Source organism: Trachypithecus francoisi, unplaced genomic scaffold, assembly GCF_009764315.1.
Source record: "Trachypithecus francoisi isolate TF-2019V2 unplaced genomic scaffold, Tfra_2.0 Lachesis_group8, whole genome shotgun sequence".
NCBI lineage: Eukaryota > Metazoa > Chordata > Mammalia > Primates > Cercopithecidae > Trachypithecus > Trachypithecus francoisi.
This window is the reverse complement of record NW_022681473.1, coordinates 216691-238187: the sequence shown is the minus strand read 5'-3', so window position 1 is coordinate 238187 and position 21497 is coordinate 216691. Positions and strand designations below refer to the sequence as shown.

At 65.0% G+C, this 21497-nt stretch overlaps 2 protein-coding genes across 12 annotated transcripts; one reads left to right on the top strand and one right to left on the bottom strand.

Moving 5' to 3' along the window:
- The first annotated feature begins 268 nt into the window (after positions 1–268).
- On the top strand, positions 269–9884 carry SIGIRR (single Ig and TIR domain containing). 11 transcript variants are annotated; one of them, XM_033205236.1, is made up of 10 exons: positions 269–396; positions 5557–5717; positions 6694–6892; positions 7385–7518; positions 7633–7773; positions 8023–8166; positions 8461–8563; positions 8632–8782; positions 9069–9258; positions 9551–9884. In XM_033205236.1, exons 2-10 carry the CDS (start codon positions 5711–5713, stop codon positions 9712–9714), a joined length of 1233 nt encoding a protein of 410 aa, XP_033061127.1. In that variant the 5' UTR covers positions 269–396; positions 5557–5710; the 3' UTR covers positions 9715–9884. The 11 variants fall into 11 exon arrangements, with proteins under 11 accessions (XP_033061127.1, XP_033061126.1, XP_033061123.1 ...); XM_033205235.1 differs by having other exon boundaries at positions 288–427; XM_033205232.1 differs by lacking the exon at positions 269–396 and adding an exon at positions 1762–2929 and having other exon boundaries at positions 7385–7536.
- Positions 9885–10658: 774 nt separating this feature from the next.
- PKP3 (plakophilin 3) lies at positions 10659–20093 on the bottom strand. The gene is made up of 14 exons (XM_033205220.1): positions 19961–20093; positions 18212–18407; positions 16044–16123; positions 15292–15917; positions 15075–15198; positions 14321–14525; positions 13357–13531; positions 13047–13164; positions 12805–12975; positions 12329–12514; positions 11824–11977; positions 11460–11652; positions 11272–11359; positions 10659–11035 (listed from the first exon to the last, which is right to left on the bottom strand). Exons 1-14 carry the CDS (start codon positions 20039–20041, stop codon positions 11000–11002), a joined length of 2433 nt encoding a protein of 810 aa, XP_033061111.1. The 5' UTR covers positions 20042–20093; the 3' UTR covers positions 10659–10999.
- Positions 20094–21497: the final 1404 nt, after the last annotated feature.

Below are 21497 nucleotides of genomic sequence, written 5' to 3'. Positions count from 1 at the left end.
TCTCCTCCCTGCACCTGGGGTGTTGAGAGTAGCAAGAGAAGACATCGGGGTCACTTGGGGGTGCAGTGGGGGTCAAGACAGGCTTCCTGGAGGAAAGGGAAGAGGTAGGGGCGGGCGCGCAGAACCCTGAGGGCGGTGGACGCTCCAAAGAGTCCCCAAGGCTCTGGGCTCTGCAGGCTGGCTGGGCGGGTTTGGCCGCTGGCAGCGGCTCCCGGGCAGCAGCGCAGCCTCCAGCGCCAGCCTCGGGCGCAGAGCGGGACGCTGGGGTCCGCCCCCGCCCTGACTGCGGGGCGGGGCCGCACCTGCTGCGGCCGCCGGGGCTGTTGCCGCTGCGCACCTGGCTCAGGTGAGCTGCCCCCGCCCCCGCCCCGCGCGAGCCCCAGGTCCTGGCAGCAGGTGAGTGGCGGTCGCGATCAGACCCGCGAAGGTGAATGGAGGTCGCTGTCCTCCCAGAGCCGCTGCAGGCCTGGAATCGGGGGCCCGGGGCGCTGCTGGTCCCTGGGCGCGGTCTCTCAGGAAGTGGCTCGGAGCCCGGGAGGTTCCCGCGTCGCCCGGAAGCCCGAGCTCGCCCGCGTCCTGGCCCTTTCCAGGCCTGGGGGAAGGGAGGAAAGTGGGCGAAGGGGGCGGGGGCCGCCCTTTTCTCTGCCGGACGTGGTCAGCGGCCTTTTGGTGACCCTCGGCGCAGAACAGAGCGTGGCGAGGGGCGCCGAGGCTCGCGGGGATCCCACCTCGGTCCCCCAAGCCTGGATCCCAACTCGAGGCTTTCTGAGGCGCCGAGGGCGGACCAAGAGTCAGGCTGGGGCCCGAGCTCGCCGGGCGCCGGGTGGAGCTTCCGCCATCCGCGCGTCTCTGCCCGGGCCGAGCGCCCCGATCCGCACCCCCATGCCCGCCCCCCACGCGCGTCCCTGTCCTCCGCCCTCCGCACCTGGAGGGTGCCCAGGGCGCATGTGGGCACGAGGTAGGGGAGCGAAACGGAGCCCCTCGGCCTGTTGCCCACGTTCCTGCTTCAGGACCGGCGCGGGGGGCCCAGCGCGCGCGGGGAGCGGAGGGGCGGCGCGTCCGAGCTGAGCGGGAGTCGCCCGCAGGCTGCTGGGTGCTGAGCACCGAATCCACCGGGCAGGGGCGGCCGCGCACCGAGGGCGCTGGCTGGGTCTGAGGGCGGGAGGAGCTGGCGCTTTCTAAGGACCTCAGGGTGCCCAGCAGAGTGCGGTGGGCAGTGCGAGGCGACCAGGGCCAGGCTTGGACTGAGATTCTGGGCGCCTCGAAAGAGCTGTGCGGGCGAGGTTCGGAGACTTTCTGGGTTTTCATGCTTACCCTGGACGGTGGACTTGGGGGCTCGGGGGTGGAGGACTTTAGCAGAGAGAGGGAAGGAGGAGGTGCCAAGTCACCTCAAGCCAGCCCTGAGAGATGGTGACGCGGAGACCGGGTGCACAGAGCAGCCGCCCAGCCCGGGCTTCAGAGTTGGCGGCTGACCCCGGGGCCTATGCTGGAGGCCCTGCTCCCGCTTCCTGCGGGAGTGCCCTGGGCTCTGCTGTGCCTGCTTCCTGACCTGCAGTGTGGGGAGAATCTTCTTGAGGGGCTTCCAAGGGCCCACTTCAAGGAGGGGCTGGTACCAGGCTCTGTGGGGGAAGGGATGTTGTTCCCTCCAGCTCTTTACGATCCTGAGCCCAAGGCCCACCATCACCCAAGGCTGAGTGCCCGGACACAGGAGGGTCCTAGCAGGGCTGGGACTCAGTCAGGTAAGTAGGTGGAGGAAGCCTGCTGCTGTGAGGCTGCTTAGCCAGGGCCAGGAGGCTGGAGGGCAGCCCCTTCATGATGAAGCCCTGCCCCCATGTGGCTGAGGGCAGGGCCAGGGGCCAAAGGAGACCCTTGTCTGATTCTGTGGGCAGTAGGAGGCACTGGTCACTGGGTGCCGAGTCCCAGGTCAACCTGGGGGTTGTCAGTGTGGTGACAACAGGAGATGCCGTCTGCCTCTCACCTGCTTTGAGCCAGGATCCTCAGCCACCTGTGTTTGCTCCTTATCTGGAAAAGGGGACGCTGCCCTCCCACCCCAGCCTGAAGGGAAGGTCCGCAAGATGCCATAGCCCCTCGCAACTGCTCACCCATGGGGGGGCCATGCCTGGAAGAGGGACCGGGAGAGGGCTGAAGAGCTCTGCCAAAGCCCCATTGTTGACTGGGAGTTTCTGAAGGCCCCTGTTCCCCCGGGTCAGAGGTCAGAGACACACCAGACAGCAAACCGGCTGGCCCCTTGGCCTCCTGAGTGTGAGTCCTAGTGGCGTCTGGGAGGCTTGCTGCACGGTCCCCAGTCCTCCTTGTGTGTGCGCAGGATGGCCCTGGCTGGGGTCTTCTGGCTGGAAGACCCCCCACCCATTACCCCTGGAACTTGCCCCTTTGGGCACCCCCCCCACCCCACAACACACACACACACACACACACACCACACACACACACACACACCACACACACACACCACACACACACACCACACACACACACACCACACACAAACACACACAACACACAGACACAGACACACACACACACACAGCACAGAGGAAAGTGCCGTGCCTGGGTGGGTTGGGGCGGGCCCCAGAGGAAGGAGCCGCTTGACTCAGAGCTACAGGAAGAGCCGGGGCAGGCGGGGTGAGAACCACCAACTGCCCGTCCTCCCGCCCGCCTAGGGAAGGGGTGGGTGCCTGGGTGGGGTTTAGGTTTAGGAGAGGATGTGACTGCAAGGCCAGGAAGCTACAGGGAAAGTTCTGATTAAAATACACATAAACACAAGCCAGGTCCCCACCGCGCTTGGTGATGCACCCAGAGCAGCCTTGGTGCTGTGGACACTCCCTGGGACCCAGTGGAGGGGAGAGTTTGCTCCCAAAGGCACATCAGTGACCAACATTTGCCCCCCGGAGGAAAGAACGGGAACCAGGTGACTCTGTACCTTCCCTGCTGCTCTGAGTGAGCCTGTGTCAGGGCCTGGCTGAGAGGAGGCCCGCGGTGCACAGGACCCATGCATGCATGTGTGTATGTGTGTGTGAGAGAGAGTGAGGGAGAGCAGGAGGCTGTGAGTGTGGCATCAGCGGCCAAGGGTGGGTGTGAGGTGCAGTGTGTATGCTGTGGGGTGCTTGTGGTCCTGGGCTCTGTGACCAGCATTGCAATGGCTGTTGTATATACTCAGAAGGTGTGTGAGGGGTCTGCAGCCTAAGCTGTGTGCAGTGGTAATGGGAGGTGTGTGTGGTAGGAAGTGTGCTGTGTAGGGGGTGCAAGCGTGCACACGGGCTGAGACTGAAGCTCAGTGCAGGTGTGCTTGGGCAGAGGGCTGTGTGTATGTGATGTGTGCAGGGGAGGGGAGGCAGAGGAGTGGGTGCAGGGGAAGGTAGGGAGGGGAGGGGGTGCAAGGAAAGGTGTGCAGGGGAGGGTGCAGGAGAAGGTAGGCAGAGGAGAGGGTGCAGGGGAAGGTGGGCAGGGGAGAGGGTGCAGGGGAAGGTGGGCAGGGGAGAGGGTGCAGGGGAAGGTAGGCAGAGGAGAGGATACAGGGAAAGATGGGGAGGAGAAGGTGCAGAGGGAGGCAGGCAGAGGAGAGGGTGCAGGGGAAGGTGGGCAGGGGAGAGGGTGCAGGGGAAGGTGGGCAGGGGAGAGGGTGCAGGGGAAGGTAGGCAGAGGAGAGGATACAGGGAAAGATGGGGAGGAGAAGGTGCAGAGGGAGGCAGGCAGAGGAGAGGGTGCAGGGGAAGGTGGGCAGGGGAGAGGGTACAGGGAAAGGTGGGGAGGAGACAAGGCACATGGGGAGGCAGGCAGAGGAGAGGGTGCAGGGGAAGGTGGGCAGAGGAGAGGGTGCAGGGGAAGGTAGGCAGAGGAGAGGGTACAGGGAAAGGTGGGGAGAAGAGAAGGTGAAGGGGGACGCAGGCAGAGGAGAGGGTGCAGGGGAAGGTGGGCAGGGGAGAGGGTGCAGGGGAGGGCACCTACTTTCTTGCTGTGCTCATATCCTGGCAGTCTGCCCTTGACTCCCAGAAGGCTCTGAGGCTGCTTTTGGAGGGAGGACTTTGAGGCCTGAGCTTGGGGCAGTCATGGAGGCACTGCAGGAGATGCCGGGGGTTCTGCTGGGCTGGGGGTGTGTCCTCCCGCGCTTGCTGTGAGGAGTTGGTGGCCTGGGAAGTGTGTGTTTTAAGGACCCTCAGTGGGTGGTTCCCCTGGGTCAAAGACTTTCCTTGGACTGTCCTCCACCGCAAGGGCTTCTTCAGGGACCCCCTTGCCATCCCCCACAGGAGTGCACCCCATGCCGTATTGGTTCCGGAGGAAACTTCCAAACAGCCAAACCTGGGCCTCTGACGGCGCTTCATCCATGCAGAGGGAATAGGTGGCAGGCTAGGAGGACTGTCCCTGCTACCGCCTCTGGGGCCTTAGCAGGGGAGGAATCCTGAGGGAGCTGGGGTGCAGAACCTTAGGCTTGATCCCCACATCCCCACTTCCACTGTGTCCCTGCAGCAGGGAGAGGAGTAGACAGTCAGTGCCTGTTGGATAAGTCAGTGGTACCCAGTGAGGAGAGGCCCCCAGGGCCCTGGGCTGCCAAGGAAGAGGCTCTGGGCTCCTCCCTGCAGCTACCTCACTGAGGAGCTTTGGGAGACTTGAGATGTGTGTGGCTGCTGCTACGGGCTGGGAAAGAGCACAGGACCCAGGACCTATATCCCCACTGGTCCTCGTTCACCCTCCGGCCTCACAACCGCAGGCGAGGCTACGCTGAGGGTTCCCGAGGTGTTTCCGGGGGTGTTTCGAGGTGTCTGTGCTCATGTGCACTCCTGACTGTATACAGACGTGGGTCAGAGCTGGGCACCCCCCCCACCGGCTGTATCCAGATGTGGGTCAGAGCTGTGCACTCACCCCCTGACTGCATCCAGACATGGCCAGAGCTGGGCACCTCCCTGGCTGTATCCAGACGTGGCCAGAACTGGGCACCCCCACCCGGCTGTATTCAGATGTGGGTCAGAGCTGGGTACCCACCCCCTGGCTGTATCCAGATGTGGCCAGAGTTGGGCACCCACCCCCTGGCTGTCTCCAGACATGGGTCAGAGCTGGGCACCCACCCCCTGGCTGCATCCAGACGTGGTCAGAGATGGCCCCCCCCACCATGGTATAGAGCATATCGCTCACACCCCTGCCCCAAGGCCAGGCTGTGTCTCTGGCACTGCAGCACCCCCTGCAGTGGCAGCTCCATTGAAGGGGACAGCCAGGAGTGAGGCCAACTGCCATCTTGGGAGACAGGGTCCCACCTGGTGTACGTCCACTGCACCCTGGGGTGGTCATGGTGGCCCCAGGGCTGGTGGAGGTGGTCCTGGACTTGATGGCTCCTTCCTGTGGCCCTGGGCTGCATGAGGTGGTGCCCATTCTGGCCACATGTAAGGGGCTCAAAGACACACCCTGCTGGCTTCTGAGAACTCTGCCAGCATCCATGCGGCTGCTCAAGGTGGCATCTGGTCAGGGCCAGTGCTGTCTGTGGCCGGCAGTTGCTGGTTAACTCATCCTGTTCCTGTTTGACTTATTCCCTGGGGATGGCGGCAGCCTCTGACCCGTCCAGGTGCCCTGTCCAGCTGACTGCAAGGACAGAGAGGAGTCCTGCCCAGCTCTTGGATCAGTCTGCCCGGCTGAGGAGCCCAGTGGAGCCAGGGGTGACCCTGGAGCCCAGCCTGCCCCGAGGAGGCCCTGGCTCAGAGCCATGCCAGGTAGGCAGGTCAGAGAGGGATGGGCTTGAGTTCCCACTCCCACCGCCTGCCCCTCAGGCTAGCTTCATGTTGTGCATTCTTCTCTTATCCCAGGCGCTCTGCCTGGCCACATGCCAGGGTACAAAGGCCCCTGCTCACCCCTCCCCCTGGGCCCTTGGCCCTGAAACCAGGGTGAGTGGTGAGGATGAGCCCTGTACCCTCTCTTGCCTCAGACCAGGCTTATGAGGTCAGTAAAGCCCAGGAATACTAGGAGTGGGCACTGCTGGGGCCCACAGCAGGGGTGTGGCAGATGTGAGCTGGTAGGAGACCATACCCTACTGAGAAGATGGCAGTCTCACTTCCCGCTAGGGCTTATCACCCTGATGTAAAGATGAACAAGTTCAGGCCTCAGGTGGTGGGGAGGGCTTGCCTGTGGCCAGGAGCAGAGGGCCCCAAGACCCCTGAGGCAAGAATGAGGCCAGCTGCTCCAGGCTCCCAGCTCTGCCCATCCAGGTGGAAGGTGCTGGCACACTGGGCATCTGGGTCCCCAAACCCACTGGTGCCTACACTCTCTGCAGATCCCCCAGCAGAGGCAGGCCAGGCTGAGGGGTACGGTGCCCGGCCCCTCCTCTGAGACAGGCATCACGGTGTCACCAGGGGTGGGCAACAGGTGCATCTGGGAAATGGGGGGCTGGACTCACGTCCTCGGTGGACAAGCAGCCAGATGGGGCTTGAGTGTGGGCCTGGGGCAGCTCATCTGTGACTAGCCACGGCTCTCTGCTCCCTCAGCACAGGGTAGGTGGAACACACAAAGCCTGGCCACTACTGGGGGAAGACGTGCCAAGTGCTAAGCCTGTCCCCAATGGACTCATGGGCAGACATGATGTGACTGCCAAGCCACACAGAGGCCTTATTTCTTCCTGCACCATGGACCACTGTGGAGGTGGCAGGGCCAGGCACCCTAGCACAGCTGACCCACTGTGTCCTCTCTCTTCAGGTGTTTGTGATAGGGCCCCTGACTTCCTCTCCCCATCTGAAGACCAGGTGCTGAGGCCTGCCTTGGGCAGCTCAGTGGCTCTGAACTGCACGGCTTGGGTAGTCTCTGGGCCCCACTGCTCCCTGCCTTCAGTCCAGTGGCTGAAAGATGAGCTTCCATTGGGAAATGGGGACCACTACAGCCTCCACGAGTACTCCTGGTAAGAGGCCCGGATATCCAGGGTCAGAGTGACCTCTCAACACGCCAAGGGCAGTGGCCCCCCTGACCTATGCCTGGGTCTGTAACCACCTGGCCAGACATGACATGAGCAGAGTGCCTCTGTGACCCAGACAGAGGGTCAGTGATGTCAGGGACAGACCCTCGGTCCGCATGGCCCCTGTAGACACACACCTTGTAACTGCCCAGGGCTACGGGTGTCAGCAAAGTCTAGGGCCCGAATGAACACCGACCATCCGGCCAAGCCTGTGATCAGAGGACCTCCAGGCCCTAGACCCAGGACTGGGACGGCTGTTCTGAAACTCCTCCAGGTTCTGCACCCCCTCCAGGTTCAGGTCACTTCTCTTGGCTTAAGGCCCAAGAACCACCCAGGAGGCCCAATTCTGCAGCCTCCCTGGGCGAACCCAGACAGGTGGGGTTCTGGGGTGTCCACTGGTATCCACGGCCGACCCTGACCCTGGCTTGGTATCCCCAGGGTCAAGGCCAACTTGTCAGAGGTGCTTGTGTCCAGCATCCTGGGGGTCAACATGACCAGCGCTGAGGTCTACGGGGCCTTCACCTGCTCCATCCAGAACATCAGCTCCTCCTCTGTCACTCTTCAGAGAGCTGGTGATGGTGGTTCCCCAGGTGAAGGGTAGGAGGGGACCTAGACCTAGTGAGGCCCAGGGACCTCGAGGCTTGGGGGCTGCTGGAGGGGCAGCGGCTCAGGCAGCCCATCCGCAGGCCCTACAAGCCACTTGGCTGCGGTGCTGGCCTCCCTCCTGGTCCTGCTGGCCCTGCTGCTGGCTGCCCTGCTCTACATCAAGTGCCGTCTCAACGTGCTGCTCTGGTACCAGGAGGCGTATGGGGAGGTGGAGATGAACGGTGCGTGGGGCCCGCGTGGACGCGAGGAGGGGTCGCCACCGTCTCCCTGAGATTGCGCTGCTGAGCTCGGCTTTGGAGGCATGGGGGAGGGGAGGAGTTAGCCCCAGGGGGCTCTGTGCGGCCCAGCTGGGGTTAAAGTCCGGGGCGGGTCTGCCTCTGTGTACGTGGGAAATGGTTAGGGGTGTTGGGGACCCGGAGGGCTGGAGTAACGCCTCAGGAGCCACCGGGATGACTGGCCGCCATCCGCAGACGGGAAGCTCTACGACGCCTACGTCTCCTACAGCGACTGCCCAGAGGACCGCAAGTTCGTGAACTTCATCCTGAAGCCGCAGCTGGAGCGGCGTCGGGGCTACAAGCTCTTCCTGGACGACCGCGACCTCCTGCCGCGCGCTGGTATCCCGGGCCCCGCCCACCCGGAGGGCCCACCCCACTGGGCCCTACCCCAGAGGCCCCGCCCCTACAATCGGGCCCCGCCCTCAGAGGCCCCGCCCCACTCCCATCCCACCCGAAGCCCCGCCCCCACCACCGAGCTCTGCCCCATTCCCCATCCCACCCGGAGCCCCGCCCCCACTATCGAGCTCCACCCCATTCCCCGCCCACCCTGAGCCCCGCCTCCACCACCGAGCTCCGCCCCACCGATCGGGGCCCCGCCCCCGCCCCGCGCCGCCGACGCCCGCCCTCCCGCAGAGCCCTCCGCCGACCTCCTGGTGAACCTGAGCCACTGCCGCCGCCTCATCGTGGTGCTTTCGGACGCCTTCCTGAGCCGGGCCTGGTGCAGCCACAGCTTCCGGTGGGTCCCGCGCGGGGTTGGGTGGGACCCAGCTTAGCACCCACCCCCCTGACGGTCCCGCCCCGCAGGGAGGGGCTGTGCCGGCTGCTGGAGCTCACCCGCAGACCCATCTTCATCACCTTCGAGGGCCAGAGGCGCGACCCCGCGCACCCGGCGCTCCGCCTGCTGCGCCAACACCGCCACCTGGTGACCTTGCTGCTCTGGAGGCCCGGCTCCGTGGTGCGGCGCAGGCGTGGGAGGGGCCGGGGCGAGCGGCGGTTTAGAGATGGGCGGGGACCCCTCCGTGGGGAGCTCTGCGGCATTACGCTTTCTGAATGGGCCCTGGGGGGAGGTTCCGCTGCCTGGGACCCCGATGCGGGGAGCGGCCCTTGAGGGCCCCGGAGCCACGGAATAGCTGTTGCAGGACGAGGAACCCACGGGCAGCCGCAGGTGTGCTCTTGGGGGCCAGAACGCCAGGGGCTTCCGTGGTGTTCACACCTGCAAACCGCCCCAACCTGGCCCCCAGACGCCTTCCTCCGAGTTTTGGAAAGAACTACAGCTGGCGCTGCCGCGGAAGGTACATTACAGGCCGGTGGAAGGAGACCCTCAGACGCAGCTCCAGGACGACAAGGACCCCATGCTGATTCTTCGAGGCCGAGTCCCGGAGGGCCGGGCCCTGGACTCAGAGGTGGACCCGGACCCTGAGGGAGACCTAGGTATGCCCGCCCAGCCCCACTCTCCGACTGGAGCAGCTCAGCACAGGGCGGAGTGGGGAGAGGCACAGGGCAGAGGGCCTGGAGGGGGCCCCAGGTGTTGAGGACTCTTCCTGGCACCGAGGGCCCCTGCGCAGCCTCTCTGCCCGGGAGGTGCGTGGCCCTCGGTCTGCCTGGGAACTTCCTGGGCCTCACAGGCCATCACAGCAGGGGGTGAGCAGGGGCAGCCCCTGGCAGTGGGTCTGGGCCAAGGCTGTGGGTGGCCACCTCAGGCGTATCGGTCTCCCCATCCCAGGTGTCCGGGGGCCTGTCTTTGGAGAGCCATCAGCTCCACCGCACACGAGTGGGGTCTCGCTGGGAGAGGGCCGGAGCAGTGAAGTGGACGTCTCGGACCTCGGCTCGCGAAACTACAGTGCCCGCACAGACTTCTACTGCCTGGTGTCCAAGGATGATATGTAGCTCCCACCCCAGAGTGCAGGATCATAGGGACAGCGGGGGCCAGGGCTGGGGGATCTCTCCTCTGCTCAGCAGGACCACAACCCCTGCCAGCAGCCCTGGGACCCTGGGGAAAAGGCTGTGGCCTCAGGGGTACCTGCCAGTGCCAGAAAATAAAGTCCTTTTGGATTCTGCCTGGGCCTCAGTCTCCTCCCATGCGGCAAAAGGTTTCAGTTCGGCTTCCCTCTGTGGCTCTCTCAGCCCTCCACCCCTCCCTCTCTCATCCCCACCCCACAAATCACCAAATCTGCCCTCTCTCCATCCCCCTTCCTAAGCCAGCTCAGGCATGTCCCGTGCTTATAGTAGCCTCCTTGGGCCTCCCTGCCTGGTGACATGCCTGTTCCTAGACCCTTCCCATGCAGGCAGATTCTGGATGGAGCAGGTTCCTTAGAGACCTCAAGTTCTGAGCTTCACAGAAGATTTCTGTTTTAAGAATATCCACAGTAACTTCACAAATAAATGGCCTGGCACTGGGTGAGATGGCTGGAGGTGTCCGAGAGCCTACTCGCCCCCAAACCTCAGGCAGCCAGTGTGAGAGCCCCTGGTCCAGGCAACTCCAGGCCCAAGGTGGGCGGAGAGGGAGTTGGGTTCTTTTGCCACATGAGTATAGCCCACGCAGCAGCCCCCCTCTTCCCACTCCGGTCACCCTCTGCTCTTGAGGCCCCCAGCTCTGCTCCATCTGTGTCTGTGGTGCACCTGCCGTCCACCCTGTCCCCTCTCAGTCCTGAGGTGTCATCTGTCCCTCTGCTGGGCTCTCTGTGTCCTGCATCCTCTGACCTTGGGAGGCTTGTGTGTGAGCCCAGGGGGTGGGTGTCCTCAGGGGCAGGGGGGTGCCTGGGGACACCTCAGGTCCCAAGATCATGCTGCCAGCCACAGGGTCGGGCCAGCCATGGAAGGACACAGGGCAGTGACTGTTCATGGCCATCTTTATTCCCAGTGCTGGCTATCCCAAGTTACTGCCAGGCTACGGCCAGCCCCACCTCTGCCAATGTGACTGGATCACCACCCCATATCCCAGAGCAGCCTCGAGCCCTGCCCCACCCCCTGCCCTGCGGAAGCCAAGTCCCCAGCTATAAGCCCCTGCCCCTCCTGGTGGCCCAGGACTCTCAAAGGTGCACACAGGGGTCCTAGCGAGGGGCCCCTCGGTCATCAGCCTTCTCCTCCAGGCTGGGCTGCCCAGCAGCCCGGAGCTGAGTCTGTCCCTCGGACGCTGGGCCACGTCACCTTCTCCTTCTCCAGGAGGCTTCACCTACGGGCCCAGGAAGTCCTCCTTCCGATACCCCTTCTACAGTGGAGAGAGGCTCAAGGTCAGGGTGCATGTCTGCCCGTGCAACCCTCTGCCCTCTGTCCCTCCTGCAGTGTGCGGGGTATGGCCCGGACCCTTCCTCTCTGGGTCTCTGGTCTCCGGTCTCCATTCTCCCACTGGCCTCTTCACTGCTCCGTGTGAGTTTCCCTGACCCTTCCCCAGCATCCCATGCCCTGCACCCAGGTCTCTGCTTGCCCTGGGCTCAGGAAACGTACCGCCCGGAAGTCACGGTGGAGCTTGTTGTACTGCCACAGGTTGGCCAGGAGGCTGGACGCTGCCCGGGAGGACTTCTCACTGTCAGGGCTGAGGGTGGAGGGGAGTCAGGAGGGGACACACAGCCAGAAAGCAGGGTGGGCTGGGAGCACCCCTGGCCACGCTGCTGAATGCCTGGGTCGGCCCCTACCTGTCCCGCTTCTTCTTGATGAAGATGAGCTTTCGGAGCCCGTCAAAGTACAGCAGGTCTCGGGCGGCAATGGGGCTGGCCACCACCAGGTTGTTGAGCACAGCTATGATGTTGACCAGCACCTCGGCTGGGGGTGATTTCTCACCCACGCTGCCCGGCAGCTTCTCGATCAGGTGGCTCACCACCTTCGTGGCTGCGGGAGGCTGGGGGTCAGTCTACACCCCTACTCCCGGCCACCTGGGCACCTGGGGTCCCCTGCCTCCCCCAGGGAGCTGGACTGACTCCAGTGGCCTGAAGCCTACATGTAAAGACAAAATTGACGTGTGGGCCCAGCAGGGTGGGAACGAGAGTCTGCCTGACTCACACATCTCGTCCTTGTTTCTAGCATTCCGAGACAGGTTTCGGATGAGGCCGGTCAGTGAGCGCAGCTGGTGGTGGTCTGCGGTCCGGACGCGGTCTAGCAGGGGATTCAGGATACGCTCCTGCTCCAGGGCCAGGCGGCTCAGCACCCCTGCCCACTGTGGGGAGGGAGGGTGTGAGCCTTGACCAGAGGCCTCAGACCCTCACCTGGGGTGGTCCTGAGACAAGGGGGTCGCTGCATCCTCCTGCCACCCTCAGGGGAGCCTCTGCTTCTGCCTTTGCCCCCCAGCCGGGGACATCATCCGCAGCCTGGATCAGGTGCCTCCCTTCAAATCCAGGGCAGAACTTCCAGTCCTCCCAGGGCCCAAGGCCTGCCCCACTGGGACACTGACCTCGGAGGCTCCGCGGGCCCCGGGCGTCCCCTGCCTCCTCCCCTCCCCCCCTCTCCTGCCCTCCCCCCCACAGCATGAACCCCTGGGAGCCCCTCGGGTCTGGATTGGGTGCCCCACCCTGCGGTCGCCTGCCGTGATGTTCTGCAGCGCCCCGGCGGCGGCCTCTGTCGTGTGCCGGTTGAGCTCGCAGCGTTGCAGCAGCCGGTTGTACAGCCCCACGATCTGGGGGCTCCACAGCCACTCGAGGCCCTTGGGGTCCTTGGACACCTCCGCGAAGGTGAGCGCATCGGCGGCGAGGGGCAGCTGCGCCGGGCGGGGAGGAGTCAGCGGGGCGGGGTGAGTGGGGCAAGGTGAGCGGGGACTGGGGTGAGCGGGGACTGGGGTGAGCGGGGACTGGGGTGAGCGGGGACTGGGGTGAGCGGGGACTGGGGTGAGCGGGGACCGGGGTGAGCTGAGTCGGGGTGAGCGGGGCCGGGGTCAGCGGGGACCGGGGTGAGCAGGGCTGGAGTGAGCCGGGCCGGGGTCAGCGGGGCGCGGTCAGTGGGCCCGGGGGTCGCAACACACCCCCACGCCCCGCCCAGGCTGGTGCCCACCTCGCGCAGCCTGCGGCTCTGCGGCGTGAAGCAGCCCACCACCTCTCCCGGCGGCGCCCCGGCCAGGTCCCTGCGGCCGCGACCCTCCAGCCGCTGCAGCGCGGACGGCGGCATCTCGTCGTACAGGCGGTAGGACAGGTTCCGCAGCACGCACACCGCGTTCTCCACGCTCTGCGGGCAGGGGCGCGGGTCAGGGCGGCGGCCCGGGGTGCACGGCCCCCCCTCCGCACCGCGCCCCTCACCTTGTCCTCGCATTTGCCCACGTCCAGAGCGTGGTTGATGTAGGTGACCAGGGCGTCCACCAGCCCGTGGCACTCCCGCATCTTCTGGCGAGTGGCCTGAGAGGCTGAGCTGAGGTTCCTGCGGACCGAGGCGGATCAGAGCCCCCGAGGGACCCCCCATCCCAGGCCCTGCCCCATCCCATCCTGGGCCCTCCCACACCCGCTCCCCAGTGCGGGGCGTGCAGTGTGTGGGGCTGTGAACGCCAGGCCAGGCGGAGTCCCCACAATGACCTGCCCGCAGTCCCCACCCCACTGCCCGAGGCTGGCGCACCTGAGGAAGCCGGTGGCGTTGTAGAAAATCTCCGCCTCGGAGGCGTTCTGCTGGATGAGGGGGGGACCCCCAGCCCCCGACAGGGGGCTCAACACCAGGTCAGTGAGCTGCTCCAGCGTGTCTCTGGCCAGGCGGTCCTTCAGGTGGTCACTGGATGAGAGGTTCCACAGGATCCCTGGACGACGGGGGAGGCTGCTCTCAGCGTCTGCCCTCCAACCCCCTCCACTTTTCTGGGCATGGAGTGAGGAGGTCCCGCCTCTCCCCAGGGGCTGGCCTGGTGTTCTGTGCCTCACCCACGAGCCCTGCTGGGGAGACCCTGGGGTGGCATTTGGGATGATAGAGCTGGGACCAAGCAAAAGGGGACAAAATGTGGGGGGGTGGTGAGCAGGCCTGGTGGGGGAGGTGGCTCCAAGGAGACAAAGCCGCAGGATAAAGTGGCCAGGGGTCCAGGAAAGAGGCGGGCAGTGGAGGCCCAAGTAGAAACATGGCCAACAAAAGGGACAAAGGCACAGAAGGGAACCAAATGGGGTGGAGAGATCAGAACAGAGGAGAGAGGACAGGCAGAGGAGGGACAGGAGGAGGGGGACAGGCAGAAAAGGGGGACAGGTGGAGGAGGGGGGACAGGTGGGGGGATAGGCGGAGGGGGCAGGTGGAGGAGGGGGACCGGGTTGGGGGGACACAGAGGGAGAACAGGAGAAGTAGGGGACAGGCAGGGGGGTAGGTGGAGGAGGAAGGACGTGGGGGAAGCGGGGGACAGGTGGAGGGGGGAAGACAGAGGGGGGATAGGCAGAAGGGGGCAGGTGGAGGAGGGGGGCAGATGGGGGGCAAGTGAAAGGGGGCAGGGGGAGAGGGGAAGGCAGAGGGGGGACAGGTGGAGGGGGGCAGAGGGCGGCAGGTGGAAGGAGGCAGGTGGAGGAGGGGGGTAGGTGGAGGAAGGACAGGTGGAGGAGGGGACAGGCAGCACCTGTGACGTTTTTGCGAAGCTCATCGTCCTGCTCCCGCAGTGTCCGCAGCAGCTCGAAGATGCCGTTCTCCTCCACCAGGGCCAGCTTGTTGTCGGCATTGTCGTAGATGAGGTTGCGCATGGCACCTGTGGCGTGGCGCTGCACTTCCTGGTTGGCGTGGTTGAAGAGCTTCACCAGCCTAGGCACAGCCTGAAGGCTGCGGGCCTGCGGGCACAGGCATATGGGGGTGCACAGATGTATGTGGATGGATGCAGACTATGCACGTGTGTGCAGATGGGTCCAGGTGCGTAGATGTAGATATGCAGGGGATGCAGGTGTCTACAGGTGTACAGAGGTGATGCAGGTGTATACAGGTGTATGGAGGTGACACAGGTGTATACGGGTGTACGGAGGTGATGCAGGTGTGTGTATACGGGTGTATGGAGGTGATGCAGATGTATACGGGTGTATGGAGGTGACGCAGGTGTTTTGAGTGTACGGAGGTGATGCAGGTGTATGCGGGTGTATGGAGGTGACGCAGGTGTTTTGGGTGTACGGAGGTAACGCAGGTGTGTGCAGATGTATGCAGGTGATGCACGTGTATCCAAATTGTACCCTCCTGCTCTTCCTCTGCTGAGGGGGCTCTGGACATGGTGGGGTCTGCCTGGTCAGCTTGGGGACCATGAAGGGTGGTCAGTGAGCAGAGGTCAGTGGGAGGTGGTGGGGCCCTGAGGGAGGTCACCAGGGGCAGTGAGTGGGTGGTCAGGTGGTCACCTGCTTCTTGGCCGCTGCATCGCTGTAGCACTTGTGCTGGATGTAGGCCGCTCCCAGCACCTGCAGGTTGGGGTCTGAAGCCATGAGGTACTTGACTGCTGAGGGCAGGTCAATGTCATCAAAACTGTGGAGCCAGGGGTCAAGGGTCAGGCTAACTTTGGGTTCAGGCTGGGCCCGTGGCAGAAGCCCCCTCCCTGTGCCAGGCCCAGACGCTCACCCGCTGCTGAGTCTCTGCAGGGTTCGGTGGCCACAGTAGCTGTTGAACCCACGCATGTCCGGCAGGTGGCCCGAGTCAGCCAGGCTGAGGCTGCGCACAGATGGTGCTCGGGCCACAGGCTCCAGGACGGCCCCCGGCGCTGCCCCACCTACCCCGCGGCTCCGGTGGCTGCTCTGGAATCGCTGCAGGGTCCGCATGGCAGGGGCACGGATGGTCCGGCTCGGGGAAACCTCAGTGGCCTCAGGCCAGTCCAGCCCCCCTGCCCGGCTCGAGCTGGAGCTGGCCTGGCGCTCGTAGGCAAAGGCCCTGTAGGTGGAGGTGGCCGCAGGCTCCAGCTGCTCAGACACCACGCTGTAGCGGTCGTCCAGGCCCCCGGCCCCCAGCCGCAGCGAGCGCAGGGACAGTGTGTCATAGTCGGCCCGGCTGCCAACCCCACTGCGCTCGTGGAAGGACACAGGCCTGGCGGGCATGGGAGGGGTGGGCTGGGCACCCCCGTACCCAGCAGCCCCAAAGGCGCTGCCCCCGTTGTGGGCAGAACTCAGCCTCCGACTGCAGCTCAGGTCTACGGCGGAGCGGGAGGACCAGGAGGCTGGGCTGTATGCTGGCTTGGCGATGGGCCGGAAGCCCTGTGGGTCGAGAGGGGGCGGTGAGGACGTGCCTGGGCTCACCTGTGTCCAGCCCTGCCGCAGAGCCTCCCCTTCTCCAAACTGCAGAGCTCAGATCGTCCCCCTCGAGCTGGGCCCATTGCTCACCGAGGTCTTGTCCCCACTCAGGCCCTGAGAGCGAGAGCTGAAGCCAGACTGCAGGGTGTGGTACTGCCCCCTGGATGTGCCTGTGGAGAGGGACGGCGGTAGCCCAGCTCTGCCACACAGCAAAGCCCCGGCCTCCTGCCCCCTCCCCACCACTCCAACGCTATTTGCGACCCCAGGAGCAGCCTTCAATCCAGGGCAGGGAGGCCAGGGGCTTTGGGGCCAGGGCCTCCCCATTCCTGCCATGGCCGGGTCTCCTCACGTGTCAGCCCTGGTGGTCCACCTTCCACAGCCCACCCCCCAGCTGTGCCTCCTCTGCCCAAGAAGGCAGATGCGCTCACCCACTGACCTCCTGGTCGCCTGGAGGAATGTGCCAGGGACTCTGACATCAGTTCTCCAATCCCTGCCATGGTACAGCACCCAGCCTCCTCCTCCAGGAAGCCAGCCTGGCCTGCCCCGACTCACACTGACTCCTTTTGAGCCCCTCCTGTGCCCAAATCTGCTCTGTGCCCAGTCACAGGAGAGTGACACTGTCTCCCTGGACCAGTATGCCCTGTTGCAGTGCTCTCTCCCACCCGGCAGAGCCCGAGGCAGGGGCCACACCCACCCCGTCCAGCCACACACATGCCAAGGGCAGCTGCGTCAGCCCGACTCCACAGCGAGTGGACAGACAGGCGGGTGGGCAGCGGGTGGAGGGCGGAGGGTGGATGGAGAGACAGGCAGGAGGAGGATGGGAGGGCTGCTGTGACTGTTGGAAGGATGGACGGAGGGGTGGGAGAGCCGGCGACAACGGAGTGTCCCACAGGTGGATGGTGAGTGGGGAGAGGGATGGACTCATGGGTGGGTGCAGAGAGGACGGGCTGATGGTGGGGGCATGAGAAGGCCCAGCAGAGCAACCTGGCTGAGGGGCTCAGTGTGGGGTACAGGGAAGGGGGCCGTGGCCCTCCCACAACTCTGCCCAGAGCTGGATGCTCTGTTGGGGACACCCCCACAGCAGGGGCCCCAGACTCACCCTGGTTAATGGGGCTTCTGGGCCGGGGCTATTACCTCTCTGACGCTGGTGAGGCCCAGCCCGGAGTGGGGGCACGCCCCAGCCTGGGGACCTCACCCCCACCCCGCAATTATAATCCACCCCCCTCTAATTGGCAGGGTAGCCAGGGTGGTGATTAACCCTTCCCTCACCGTCCTCCACCCCATGACCTCTGGGCACCCGACTTGGTCACCAGCAAGGCTGAGGCCCCTGGAGGGAGGACCCCACAGTCCAGGCTGCCAGGCCGGCCCCTCCACTGGACGACCTTCACTTCCCCCCAGCCACTAGCTGGAGACCATTCCTGGGGGTCCCCTCTAAACACCATGATGAACTGGCATCTGGGTCCCTGGCATTCTGGGAGGTTCCTCTTACTGTCTGACCTTAATCCCTGTTGCTGTAGCTGGCTAAGGAGGAAATGACATTCTAGAACCACTGCCCTCAACCCATAGCATCTGTGTGCTCCTGTCACTCACACTCACACGCATGCACATGCACTCGCATGAGTGGGGCCAGGATTCCACCACAGGTGGGTCTGGCTGGCACTGAGGGGTGCTCCTCCACCTGCTGTTCCCACAGAGAAATCTGGGTCACTCCAGTGGGGCCCTCCCCTCTAATTCCTCAGGGAGCCCCTGGTCCAGACAGGCCTGGCTTTCCTCCAGGACTTCCCAGTCCCCCCCACACCTCTCCCCGCTTTTCTGTTCTGCTCATTCCCATGAGGTGTGGGAGAAGCGTGGGTGTCTGTGAGTCCCTGAGACCTCGCGTTAGCCTGTGCTTCTGGGGCAGTCGCGTGCGTGTTCCGGGTTTGCCGATTGAGGGGCCTGGCCCGCCTGCCATGTGCCAGCCTTCCCGGTCATCCCCCACAGGGGAGGCTCTAGGCTGAGGACACAGGTGGGGCCCGGCCAGGCTCTGTCTCTGGAGGACCCGGGGGTCCCTGCTTGGATGGGGAGCCCCACCCATGGCTTCTCCCCACGCCCGTTGGGGCGGGGTGCGTGACTCAGTGTGAGGCCTGGTGAGTCAGGAGCCAGCCTCACTGCGGCCTCTGCCCTAGCCCTACCACCTTCGCCCGCAGACACCTCTCTCCGCCACCATCGTCCCCGCCGCGGTCCCCTCTGCCCAGCACCTGCCTTGTGCCTTGGCCTACCTCTGGCAGTCTCGGCCTCAGGCTCAGGCTCAGCGGCCCCGTTGTGCCGCGGCTGCTGTCCCAGCTGCAAGAGGCGGGCGCGGACCTGCTCCTGGACGCGGGCTGCCCGCAGCCGCTCGGCCTCCGGCCCCTCGGCGCCCCGGCGGTCCAGCTGCAGGTCAGAGGGCAACGCCAGGGAGCACACACCGGCCTCAGGCTGCAGGGCCGACAGCAGGAAGTTACCATCCTGCATGGTGGCAGGTCCACCGGGCCTGGGCCTGGCGGCCGCCTCCAAACTCAACTATCTTCAGGTCCTGTCCCTCCAGGCCCTCTCCCTGAAGTCCCCGCCCCGCCAGCCTCACCCAGAGCCGCCTGGAGACAGACGCCTGCCCAGCCCTGAGCACAGCTGGGGGCGGGGACACCTGGCCAGGTGGGAGGGAGGGGCTGCCGCCTGCTTAAGGTGGAATTTGGGCGGAAGAACAGGCCCTGCATGGCCCCAGGTCCCAGCCTGGCCTCCTGCCTCCTTTTCTCCCATCCCACGACAGGGCCACGGGGGCCTGGGTGCTTCTTGTTCTCAGCCTGTAAAGGCCGGACCGGGCCCTTTGTTGTGGGGCTGGGACAGAGGGGCCCGCTGTGTCCTGAGTGTCAGGGAAGGGCAGAGGGCCTGAGGGGGGCTATGTCCTGCCACCCCCAGCATGAAGGGGAGGGTGTCCCACTCCCTGGGGGGTCTAGGGCCCGAGGTACTTCCCAGGACCAGACAGCCTCCACGTAGCCCAGCCTTGCTGGTGAGGCGGGGGTGAGGCCTAGGAAGGGGTTGGCAGGAGACACTGTGGGGGGCCAGGGGTCAGTGCCAGCGGTCAGGACACAGGATGGAGAGACGGAGCTTTAGGGTACAACCGGACTCCATGGAGGCCCTGGTGCTTGGAACTCAGAGAGCCCCCTCCCCACCAGGAAGCATGTGGATGGACCGGCCCTGCCCTGAGGCCTGCAGACCATGGAACTCACCCTCAGGACCCCCTCACCCCCCGCAGAGGCCTCCAAAGGGCTGACTTGACCCTCTCTGGCTTCTGGGACCCTGGCACCACTGCTCCTGCCCCCGAGGCCCTGGGGTGAGAGGCCGTTCCCAGCACATGAGTCAGGGTGCGGGGGGGTGGGGCTGCCCCAGGGGGTTGACTCAGAGGGGCCTGCACTCCTGTCAGCGCATGCCAGGCTGGGGCAGGAGCGGTGTGCGGGGAAGAACCAGGGGGTCTGGGAGAGCAGTGGCCGGGATGGAGAGGGAGCGAGGGTGGGGGTGGGGTGGCGAGGGAGGCCCAGACCAAGCAGGGCTTGTGCCCAGAAGGTCTCCTTCGAGCACCACAGCCAGTGGAGCCAGCAGGCAGGTTCTGAGACCCTCTGGCCTCCGGGACAGGACCGTGGTGGATGGGGGGGTGGAGATAAGCCTAGGAGGGTTGGGGCTGGGAGCTGAACATCTGTGACAACTCCTGGGTTCTCACGAGCTCATCTGACAGCCGCTGCTTCTCCCTGGACCCTGGACCCAGGCTCTGGGCTCTTCTCTAGGGCATACCCTTGCCCCGCATTGAGGGTGGAGCCAGGGTTAGGAAGCAGCATTAAGGGTGAGGTCAGTGCTGAGGGGGAGGAAGCTAGAGGTGGGAGTCGGAAATCAGCGTTGGGGGTTAAAGGGGGAGGGGAGGGCCCACTGAAAGGACAGGTGAGGCCTGGGCTAGGCCACCAGGTGGGGTCGGGGTGGTGGGGCAGGGGTGGGAGACCTACCCTGCCCGTGGTCCGGATCCCGCCAGCCTCCCAGCTCATCCCAGAGGCCACTGCTGACAGCTGAGGTGTCCTGGGCTCCATCCCTGGCCCGGCGCGTGCGGGGCAGCCTCTGCGGTGGGACAGGACTGTGGGGGCCCCGGAGGGCGGGGTGGGAACGCCCAGCTCATCAGACTGGCTGATTCCCTGGGAGACAGGTTTCGTGTGGAAAAATCCTGGGAGACAAGTTTGTGCGGCACAGAGCGGGCCTGGAGGTATGTGCCTGGCATGGACTGGGCCCCGCCCTGCATCCAGGTCCACCCCAGGCCCACCTGGGGCCCTGCAGAGGCCAGGCGGGGCCGCGTGACAGGGGAAGCCAGCCTGGAGGGCCTCTGCAGCCGGGTCAGGCCGAAGGGCTCACAAGAGGGCTCAGTGGAGGGGCTCCGTGCCGCTGGAGCTGTGATGGGAACGCCGGTGCCCGGTGGCCTGCGGGGCCCTCAGGGCCAGCTCTGCTGACCTTCCCTCCTCCCCTTGGCAGAGAGGGCTGCGGGTGTCCCCCCAGAGCTGCGGCGCCTCCCTGAGGACGCGTGGTCCCCGCCAGGCACAGTTTTGGCAAATCCAGGAATCTGGGGTGCACCTTCCCTCACTGCAGCCAGGCCAGAGGGATGGCGATGCCTGCTAGACCACCACTGCAGCTTCCAGCCCCAGGCTCGGAGGAGTCTTTTTTTTTTTTTTTTTTTTTTTTTGAGGCGGAGTCTTGCTCTGTCGCCCAGGCTGGAGTGCAGTGGCCGGATCTCAGCTCACTGCAAGCTCCGCCTCCCGGGTTCCCACCATTCTCCTGCCTCAGCCTCCCAAGTAACTGGGACTACAGGCGCCCGCCACTCGCCCGGCTAGTTTTTTGTATTTTTTTTTAGTAGAGACGGGGTTTCACTGTGTTCGCCAGGATGGTCTCGATCTCCTGACCTTGTGATCCGCCCGTCTCGGCCTCCCAAAGTGCTGGGATTACAGGCTTGAGCCACCGCGCCCGGCCGCTCGGAGGAGTCTTATCTGACCCCTGTGACCAGCCCCGAGTCTCTTACTCTCCCTTGAACCAGTTCCTGGCACAGGAGCCCTGGATGAGGGCTTGGCGGTGTGCTTCCTGGAGGAGGCGGTGGGCTTCCAGGAGGAGGCGGTTGTCTGTGGGGCCTGGAATCTGCACGTAGCCTCAGGTCTCTCTGGGTGCACAATCGGGTTGAGAACCCGGAACGTGAGGGCCTCCAAGGGTAAGTGAGCACTGCTCTTAGATGGATCCCAGGTGGCAGGTGGCCTGTCAATCACCTCCCAAGAGGAGGTGGGAGAGGGCGCAGGAGGGGTTTGGGGTGCGGTGGGCTCAGCGTGGGGGGCATGGGAGGCACTCACAGAGAAGGTGGGCTGGGCCCAGGTGGGGGGCGGAGCTGCCAGGTGCATGCCTGGAGTTGTGGGAGGGCACAGGCACAAACCTACAGGGCAGAGCCTGCCTGGATGGGGTGGGAGTCTTAAGGAGCAGAAGGGGGAGGATCTGGGGAGAAAGGTGTGAGGACGT